This window comes from Podarcis filfolensis (assembly GCF_964270895.1).
Source record: "Podarcis filfolensis genome assembly, chromosome: 8".
In the NCBI taxonomy this organism is placed as follows: domain Eukaryota; kingdom Metazoa; phylum Chordata; class Lepidosauria; order Squamata; family Lacertidae; genus Podarcis; species Podarcis filfolensis.
Window position 1 is genome coordinate 74,973,856 of NC_139611.1, and position 10,438 is coordinate 74,984,293.

At 43.3% G+C, this 10,438-nt stretch overlaps 1 protein-coding gene and 1 long non-coding RNA gene across 2 annotated transcripts in view; both read left to right on the forward strand.

Moving 5' to 3' along the window:
• The window catches only part of LOC310769270, a 199,390-nt gene that overhangs the window by 17,933 nt on the left and 171,019 nt on the right, over nucleotides 1-10,438 (forward strand). The gene's annotated exons all lie outside the window — the stretch shown is intronic.
• LOC310769051 (phospholipase A2 inhibitor and Ly6/PLAUR domain-containing protein-like) lies at nucleotides 2,279-10,181 on the forward strand. The gene is made up of 6 exons (XM_083628118.1): nucleotides 2,279-2,447; nucleotides 3,609-3,701; nucleotides 5,361-5,477; nucleotides 6,771-6,923; nucleotides 8,221-8,361; nucleotides 9,788-10,181. The coding sequence occupies exons 2-6, from the start codon at nucleotides 3,653-3,655 to the stop codon at nucleotides 9,925-9,927; spliced, it is 600 nt and encodes a 199-aa protein (XP_083484244.1). The 5' UTR covers nucleotides 2,279-2,447; nucleotides 3,609-3,652; the 3' UTR covers nucleotides 9,928-10,181.

Sequence of the window (10,438 nt, forward strand, 5' to 3'; positions counted from 1 at the left end):
ATGTTCAAAAGCACACAGTGATGGGGCTTGATGGAGATCCCTGGGAATCACAATCCAGGTTGGCACCACCACCAAGAAGGCCCTGAGTTATGTTACTGCCTGCTGCACCTCTGGTCCATGAACATTACCAAAATCCCTAAGGAATTAGAAATTAGAAATATCATTTAAAACCACACATACTTTCCCTCCATAGCATAAACAGTGTATTAATATGCAGATTGGTTTTGAACATACCCTTGTCAGATCTTGAATACCATAATATTAAAAACTCTGTAGACACATTATTCTGTTCCAGTACAGTCAAATGATCTGGGGGGCACCACAATAACTAATGCTCTATTGTAGGCTTTTTATTCTCCCAAAGTCTATCAATAGTTTTTGCCATGCAGTAATGAGGTCTACTCTGAGTGGGAGATTTAAGGAAAGAAACAGTATTGGGGGGAAGCATCATCATCTTAAATGCTGCCATCTTTCGCAAGCATTAGGTGTTGATCTTTCCTGTAATGTCTGGACTCCTGTCATTAAATTATCATGATGGCATTTCGCAAGCTTTTCTAAATCTTGCATTATTTATATACCCAAATGCTTTTTAGGGGAATGTTTTTCATAGGCCATTTAGAGCAACTTGCCATTGTGTTCACATTTCTATAAACGATGCCTTTTATTTTTAAAAAGAAGACAGAGAATTGCTGCAATCTCAATGTGCTAGAGTGTGCACTTGACACTGAAAAGGCCCCAGATCCTATCCATGGTCAGGGACAGCTCAAAATATTTCACGGAGGACAAGGTCACAAAGATATACACCCCGTTCCACGTACCAAATTCAGTCAGATTGGCAGCTGAATCTCCCTTCAGCACTGCCAACAGAATATTTTCCTCCAGTACATCTTGGGGCAAGAGGTTAGCTAAGACAACACAGAGGGAGATAGTTTAGGGGGCTCAATGGGAATGGTGTGTCTCTGTTTGGGGGGCCTGCTGCTTCCACCCCACTCCCCAGCATTCATAATCTGCCACCATTCACCACTTTAGGCAGGTGTCTAGTGGTATATAGGATAGCCTTTCCTTGGGATCTGCAAGTTGGGCTGCATATGCACAGCTATAAAAAATGATCTGAAAATGATCTTAAAAAAACCGTATTATAGTTCAAAATGTAAAATCCCGATTTCAGTTCTACAGCACCATCTGGTGTCACAGTGTTATAATACATTTAAAACACTTTTAATGAATGTAGTGGAGTCCTAGGTCGGAGAAAGACTTCCATCTGAAATCTTGCCACCAGCATTCAACCTTTGCAAACCTAGGACTTACTTTTAGCCCAAACACACAGGGGTGGGGAGCACATTTTAAACTTTTAGCACCTATTTGTATGATGCTTGTGGAGACCAACAGCAGGGCCAGTACTGAGTTAGAGGGGCCCTTGGTGTGATTCAGCTTCCTATGGCTGTCTGGTGCCCAGTGTCATTTGTTAAAGCACATTTGGGTTGCTTGCATTCACAGTTGGTTGTGGGTTTATAATAGTGCTTAAAAAACAACAAGTTAGAGATGGAAAGAAGATAAAGTACCCACCAGAGAAGAATGGCAGATCAAGTTGATGGATTATGCTGAAATGGCTAAAAATTACCGGTAGAATCAGAAATCAGGAAGACCAAAATTTTTAATAAGGAATGGGGAAAATTTATACCTTATCATAAAGACCATTGTAAACGGTTAAAATCATTAGTAGGATTGGAATATCACTTGTAGTTTAATGGTGAATTTTGGATACAATGGAGAGATAAAAGATTTGGATTATCATAAAAGATGCAGGAAGAAATGATTGACAGTAGGACCCACAAAGAGGAGGGAAGGCCAAGAGATTCCTTGGAATCTAGTTTTTATATTGTATATTGGATATGTGACTGTAAAATTATAATCTGAAAAACCAAATGAATAAATTTAATAATAATAATAAGGCACGGCAATTTAGAATGTGGAGGGCATTACAGAGGCAACAATGAATGGGGCATAAAGAAGGACCTTGCAGGGGCAATAATGGATGGGTCATCCCCACCCCCACCCCTATTCAGAACAGGAGATCCTCAAAGTCAGAAGCTCTACCCTTAACCTCTAGGATGTACTTCCTCCTTCTCGCTTCTCCTCTGACTTTTTAAAGCTGATAAGAAGTCACAAGAGTGACCTCTCTGCCTTCAGTGTTTGCCCTTGTTGTGCCAAGCTGTTGGCTGGCTTCCTTTTGTTTGCAGAATGGGGAAAGGATTGTGGGAGAAAGAGGAGAAACCACAATCCTGTGTTATTTCTGTGGGTGTTATAAAAAACAAACAAACCCTCCAGCAACATGGTACATAAGACTCCTATATTAGTGACAGATAAGGCAGGAGAAAAACAGAAAGCAAATTCTACAATTCGGAGCAGGTGTTCCCCAGAACAGAAAAGCAGCTCAAGATATTTGGGTGAGTTCCTTGGTCTTTATCCTGCCTTGTCTCTAGCTAGAGTCCTTCTTCAACTCTATGCATATAAACTCTCCAATGTATTTAGTAACCCCAGTATCTGTCTTGCAATGTACAACAGGTGCTGGTATATATTAGGAGTTGGCACAGAAATTTACAGTGCTACCTTGGTTTGTGAACTTAATCCATTCCGGAAGTCCGTTCTTAAACTAAAGCATTCTTAAACCAAGGCGTGCTTTCCCATAGCAGCGGGGGACTCAATTTACAAATGGAACAGATTCAACAGGAAGCGAAACATGTTCTTATTCCAAGGCAAAGTTCACAAACCAAAACACCTATTTCTAGGTTTGCAGTGTTCTTAATCCAAGTTGTTCATAAACTAAGCTGTTCTTAAACCAAGGTACCACTGTACTCTGTGTCTTTAAAAAAAAATGATTGGTGTTTGAATCACTCTGTGCTTTTTATGCTTTGATATACGCTCTGGGTTCTGAGTAATTCTGTATAAATGAATTTCTGTTGTCCCATTCGTTATAATGGGGAATCTAGACATAGCTAGAACGCCTCTCCCCCTTTTGGCCAAAGTGACTCTTGTTTGCAGACACAGGAGCTACCTTGATCTATAAATTTTAAAATCTTCTGTCAGAACTGGATGCAATTAGCAGGCATGACAACCCCTTCAGAGGGGATGGAACCTGGGAAATTTCAGAATGATAGCTGTAGCCTTTACCATTTTGGGGTGGGTTGTTGTTGTTTAGTTGTTTAGTCATGTCTGACTCTTCATGATCCCATGGACCAGAGCACTCCAGGCACTCCTGTCTTCCACTGCCTCCGGCAGTTTAGTCAAATTCATGTTGGTAGTTTTGAGAACACTGTCCAACCATCTCGTCCTCTGTCGTCCCCTTCTCCTTGTGCCCCCAGTTTTTCCCAACATCAGGGCCTTTTCCAGGGAGTCTTCTCTTCTCATGAGGTGGCCAAAGTATTGGAGCCTCAGCTTCAAGATTTGTCCTTCCAGTGAGCACTCAGGGCTGATTTCCTTAAGAATGGATAGGTTTGATCTTCTTGCAGTGGGTGGGTACAATAGGATAAAAAAAAGGAGGGGGAGAATCACAGGCGCTAAACATGATATTTAGATAAACAGGTCATTGAATGTTGATATCATTACAGATACACCAGTCTTGTTGTCTCTTCTGTGATCCTTCCCCATCAACATGCAGGAGCTCCTGGGATTTTTGCTCTTCTCAGTTTTAATACAGACAGGTCAGTAGAGCCTGGTAAGCGTTCCTGTGGGAAATGTAGCTTCATTGGAAGGAGAAAATTATTTTCCATTCCCTGGCAGATAGTTTAAGAGCTTTCCAAAACAGACTTAAACTGGGTCAGACAGGCACATCTATCAATTTAGGTTCCTCTCAGTTTCTCACTTTCCCCATCTTAAATTGAATTCTATACATTTCCACATCCACCAGCAATTGTAATTATTTTTAATAAGTTTTCAAGGATATGCATTAGCATTTTGGTATGAAATATGCTTTGATGTGCATTTTTTCCAAAGCAATCACCCTACTGTAATGCATTTTTATATGTTCTTTTCAGTGCATTTTTAATACACACTTAATGTGCACCTTTACACTCAGTACTTGGCCAGAGAGCTGCATTACAAAATTCAGACAAGTGCAGATTTCAGCAGATGGTGATGTTTCAGTTCACAAGTCGTTTCAGAAAGTGCCAATTAGGGAGGTCCGTTTTGAAATGTGAACTGAATTGGTTGTCTCCCCAATCCCTATGCTGACATCACATTCCATTCTGAATATGTAGTCCATCCCTTTTGCTAGAGAGCTATGGGAATTGCAGTTCTGCAAAGGCAGTTAGATTTCTAAGAGAAAGAATTCTCAGCAACCCCACCAAACTACGTTCCCTAAGATTCTGGGTTGGAAGCCACAGAACTTTAACTGTTTATCATTTTTGGTACATTGTTTTTTATTTATTTATTGAAACAGTTTGTATACTGCTTAGCTGCAATAATCTCTAAGCTGTTTAAAATGATGCAATACAAACAATAAAAATAAAAATCAGTTTAAACTAGAAGATCAAACTTCAACTAAAAAACCTGCTGTAACAACAGCAACAAGTTTTCAATAGGCACCAGAAGTTCAGCAGGGAGAGAGCCTCTCTGACCTCAGCTGAAGGTATTTCCATAAAATTAGGTCCTTGACATCCGGTCCTCGGTTCCTGGTGGATCTGAGCCATGCATATGAGCCATAGGAAACCACTAACAGTGCCTCCCCTGAAGATTTAAGTGATCAGGCAGGAATATGGGGAATTAGGCAGTCCTAGAGGTCTCCTGGGGTGGATCTACACAAGGGAAAAACCCACTATAAATAAGTTAGAAACTAAATTGATGTAACAAAACAAAAGAAAAAACTCTATGTAAAAATGGAATAGAAAATTTGTTTGCTCTCTGGTGCCATCTGGTGTTGCATGTTTATATTGCATTCAAAGCATTGTTTTTTCACTAATGTAGCTGAGTCCCTAGACCAGTGATGGCCAAACTTGGCCATCCAGCTGTTTTGGGAGTACAACTCCCACCATCCCTAGCTAACAGGACCAGTGGTTAGGCAGGATGGGAATTCTGGGCCCCAAACAGCTGGAGGGCCAAGTTTGGCCTTCACTGCCCTAGACCCAAATTGTTGTGGTGCCTGTAAAGGAACACAATAACCCTGAAGCTGACCCAATAGCATATGGACAGCCCCTGCTTACTTTTCAGCGCCGGAGTTATGTGCTGGTGATAGTCTGCCCCACACCTGTGGTCACACCTTGCCTTGTGAATGCATGAAGGTTCATGTTGCTGAAGGAAGTAATGCAGAGGCATGGCAGACCCGTGCAAATGGATATGACACTGTGTCGCTTTTCCTCCACCAGGCACTTCTCTGGAATGTGAAGTCTGCAGTGGCCTCGGCAGCAGCTGTGCCGGCAGGATGGAGAACTGTGACACTGGCCAAGACACCTGTGCCATTGCCTACACGGAAACCTCATTAGGTTGGTCGTCTGAGACAGACAAGTCCGGAAATGCTTCCTTGCAGTGAGGGTGGGCAGGGGAAGTTGTGCTCCCAGATCTCTACAGCCTCTATTAAGCCTACAGCTCAAATGAGAAGCAAGAGCTTTGCACACATACAGCAAAGCGAGGACTTAATTTGCTCTTTCAGAACAAGAGTTTGACAGCAACCAGCCTCATGCCTTTGACATGACAGAGCCAGGGACAGAGCACTCAACTAGCATGACTCCTAACAGCTAATAGTTGGCAAGAGAAAGAGAAGGGATGCTTGTGTTTGTGTATCCCTATATACATAAAAATATAAGGCTGTTGTCACACTGCAGTTTGCTGGGAGGGGAGGAAGAGGGACAAGGCAAGCTGGGAGGGGAGGGACTTGGAGTGAGTTGTGGGGCAGGTAGGCATGGGTGGGGTGAAAATGGAACAGGGGTTTAAACAGGTGTGGCGGAAGGGTGGTGTCAGGATGCTGTCAGCAGCCCCTGGCTGGTTGCCCAGGAAAGTATAAATACAAGGAAAAGTTTTTTTCAGTCCTTTTTTATTTCAAACTTTATAGAGAGAGGCTGTAGAACCCAGCATCTTGTATAATGGCATTGTCCCAAGTGAATCTCCACCCCGTGTCTCTCCCACTTCCTTATTCGTCCCCTCTGTGGGTGCTGCTGAGTGCCCTCTGTCTTTGAGCTCTTTGCTCTCCTACTTTTAAGGTTCACCGGGTTCTGGGAGATGGTGAGTCTGGAATGCTTTCTAGTGACAATATGTCAGCCAGCTGCTGCTCTGGCTCTTCCTGCCCCTCCTCTCCCATTATTTCCCAGCTTTTCCCTGCATCTGCCTCTCAACTGTGATCTCCGCAAACCACTGTTTGTAAATCTAGACTGTCTTTCTTTTTCTCCTCCCTGGAAGGGTCAGGATGGGGAGGGGATCTCCACTATTCCTCTTCCTCTGCCCAGTCCCTGACAGGTGGTTATCAAAGAGGTAGGCGAGGTTGATGAGCAGCTCAAGCAGGGGCAGCAGTCTTGAGTGTGTGTACATGTGTAAAAATTGAAATACAGTACCAATATTCATATCTTGAAAGAAGAAAAAGAAGAACAAGAAAAAGAATGGCGCCAATAAGCTTAGAATCTGGAGGATCCTGTGCTGCCGAAACACCCGTAGGAACAACTCAGACGATTCCCCCCCCAGAGGAATTTCTACCCAGCTATACACAGCTAATTTGCACAGGTATAGGGTGAGAATAGTTGGTGACTGCAGCTTTCTAACCAAATCCCATTTTTTTCCCTGTGCAGGTGAAGCGACAACACAGTCAGTCTCAAAGAGCTGTGCATCCTCAAGTGTCTGCAACAGCCCCACAACATACATGAATTTTGGGCAGGGGAAATACATTCGGTCCCACATCACCTGTTGCGCGGGAGATGCTTGCAGGGCAGTATCTCCTCAATGTAAGTATCCGTGAGTTGCCAGTGATCATACAACCTAGAAAGTTCTTCTGTCCCTTTAAAACAGATGTGGGGAACTGGACCTGACCAGTGGGCCATATTCTTATTTCCCCTACCCTGCTCTGGGCCAAATAATTACAAATAATTATGGCCAGACTTATGGTGTTGTCCACAGGGGCATCCCTGGAGGAAGTTATCAGTGCCCATTTGGCCCAGTGGTGTAGTGAGGGGCTGTTGTCTGGAGAAGTATCTCAGAAGTAGGGCAATTGCTTTGCATGCAAAAGGTTCCAGGTTTGATCCCTGACATTTCCAGGTAAGTTTGGGAATGTCTCCTGCCTGAAACCTTGGATAGCCACTGACTGGCAATATAGACATTATGAAGCTAGATAGACCAATAGCCTGATTCAGTTTAACATAGCTTCCTATGGTCTTCTGTGTTTATGTGTTATGCTGGGGGGAAAACAAGCAGCTAATAAAACTCTTTTAAAATTCACAAGATGTCTGCATAGGGCTGCACCATCAGAATTCTGGAAGCCATATTCAGTACTTTTGTTTTTAATTGATTTTTATTAAGTTTTATTAAGTTTATTAAGTTTAACAAATCTACTTCACAGGCAACATGCCATTCTCTTAGATTTTTCTTTTTGACCTCCCATCCTTCCCTTCCTGATGTTTTTGTTCCTATTCTTGGTTGCTGCCTTATACTTGTTACCAACACCCCAATACCATTTTACAGCTTTTTGTTTTATTTTTCCGCCACTCATATCTCGAATCCTGCTCGCGACTTCATATCACTATAATACTTAGTCAGATCTTCTAAAAAAAAAAAAAAAGCCTCCAGTTTTCCATAGGAAGTTCATCAATGATGAGCCTGGATAGCTCAGTTGGTTAGACCATGGTGCTGATAACGCCAAGGTTGCAGGTTCGATCCCTGTATGGACCAGCTGCATATTCCTGCATTGCAGGGGGTTGGACTAGATGATCCTCAGGGTCCCTTCCAACTCTACAGTGCTATGATTTTGATCTCTTCATTTTACAGTCACCATAGTCAGTACTTATTGACATTTTCTGAATGTCTTCATGGGCAGCCCCATATGTTTGTAACTTCCTGTGTTTGTAACTTCCTATGTTCGTAACTTTAAAATCCAGCAAGAAAATTTGATGTTGAGAATTGGAAGCATCCACACATGTGTGCTGCCTGGGGCCGGGAACAGAGGGAGTAGCTGAATTGTGTCAGCTGCCAACTTTGCTTTGCCTAACAAGCTGACCATTTACCATTTCCCTCTCGATATGGTTTCAGTGCCACCAGCATTGGACAAACCTAATGGCAAGCAGTGCCCAGGCTGCTACTCTTTGTTACCCGGTGGTTGTGAAACAGAGACCGTGGATTGCATTGGAACCGAGGACTACTGCCTTGAAATGGAGGAGAAAGTCACATATGGTAATTCTGAATTGCAGGTCTGCGAGTGGAGATTAGCTGGAGCCCCTGGTCAAACTGCTTCAATGGCTACCTGCTAGCTCTGTCCGTGAAGCATAAGACTCTTAATCTCAGCGTTGTGGGTTCAATCCCCATGTTGGGCATAAGATTCCTGCATTGCAGGGGGTGACCCTTCTGGTCTCTTCCAACTCTACAATTCTAAGTCAATTATTTGAGGTCAGCTACTAAAAGCAACAAAGGCCCTAATGGCACCTTCAACCATTCGTTGCCATGTCATGTTGCCATGACAAATTTGTTATGGCATCAGATTGCATGGACCACAGACCTCTTCATCAGATGCCCGATGTGTTATCTTTCGTTGCAACTACGCATATCTGCAGTTGGAGCGGGTTGGAAATGCAAACAGTGACGTCAAAAGGAAAGGCAATGACCTTATTAAAAGTGACCATTCCATGCCATGAAACAGACATGGAGTGGAAATAGTTCATCTGCTCATCCCAAATTTCTGGGCAGGAATGCGGATCTTGTGTACTTCCTGGTGTTAAGAACATATAGTGGTATCTTGGGTTACATACGCTTCAGGTTACAGACGCTTTAGGTTACAGACTCTGCTAACCCAGAAATAGTACCTCAGGTTAAGAACTTTGCTTCAGGATAGAACAGAAATCGTGTTCCGGCGGCGAGGCGGCAGCAGGAGGCCCCATTAGCTACAGTGGTGCTTCAGGTTAAGAACAGTTTCAGGTTAAGTACAGGCCTCCGGAACGAATTAAGTTCTTAACCCAAGGTACCACTGTATAAGAAGTGCTGCTGCTGAATCAGGCCAAATGCCCATCTATTCCAGCATCCTGTTCTCACAGTAGCCAACCAGATGCCTATGGGAAGCCTACAAGAGGGACATGAGCAGAACAGCACTCTCCCTGATTCCCAGAAAATGGTTTTCAAAGGTCTACTGCTTCCAACAGTGGAGGTAGAACATAGCCTTTGTGGCTAGTCACCACATATAGCCTTGTTCTCCATGAATTTGTCTAATCCTTTTTAAAGCCATCCAATTTGTGGCCGTCACAGCCTCTTGTGGGAACAGATTCCATAGTTTAACTAAGCACAGTACTTCTTCTTCTTCTTTTGTCCACAAGGTTGGACCACACTTCCCACCATCCCTGACCATTGGCCATGTTGGCTGGGGCTAATGAAAGTTGGGGTCCAGCAACACCTGGAGGGTCACAGACTCTCAGACCCTGGGCTGGTGTTTTCTATTCTTTCATCCCTTGGCTGGTTTAGGATAAATTTCCTTGTATATCTAGTCTACTGGGTTTTGAACAAGGCCTCCGTTGACATGGATAGGGAATAGCTACCATTGTGAGGTCAGGTTACTTTTCTCTCCAGCTCTCTGTCTAGCTATTTCTCCTGACCCTGAACTTTTTGTTTCCAGGTAAATTCACCTTCAACGTTGTCATGAATGGCTGTGCTTCCCAACCTGCCTGTGCTGCGAAAGTGGGCAAATCGGCTACTGCAGGGGTTTATACTGATATTACGAAAGCGGAGTGCACACCAGCTCCCATTTCAGCTTGAATGAATCATCAGCCACCTGACTTCCTCCTCACTATTGATCCTTATTAGAGACTGTGTTATATTCTTCCCGTACTAGGTAGCAAGGATATTGCTTCTAAGAAGATAAGAAGAGCCCCACTGAATTAGACCAAAAGCCTAGGGAGATGCCACAAGTTGTTCCCTCTGTGTTTGAATTCTTCTCTAATGTAATTTCCTCCCAAAGAGGACATTGACTGCTGCTTTGTGATGACCAATAAAAACTAGCTAAAGAGCAATGCAAGATAATTTCTCCCTCTGTATACCTCAATCAGTTTTATATAGGGAAATCCATTTCTGGCCAGCTGCATTGATATTCCTAATGACCTTTTTATTACAGTGATGTACCTTCTTGGCTGGCTTTGGGTAGTGCAACCTAAGGCACTGACTATCATTGAATACAAACTATGGCTTCATAGGGGTCCCTTGAAAGTGGACTGTCTGCACCAATCAGCTGATGGACACTGATAATGAGCCCTTCTGAAGTTCCCATCTG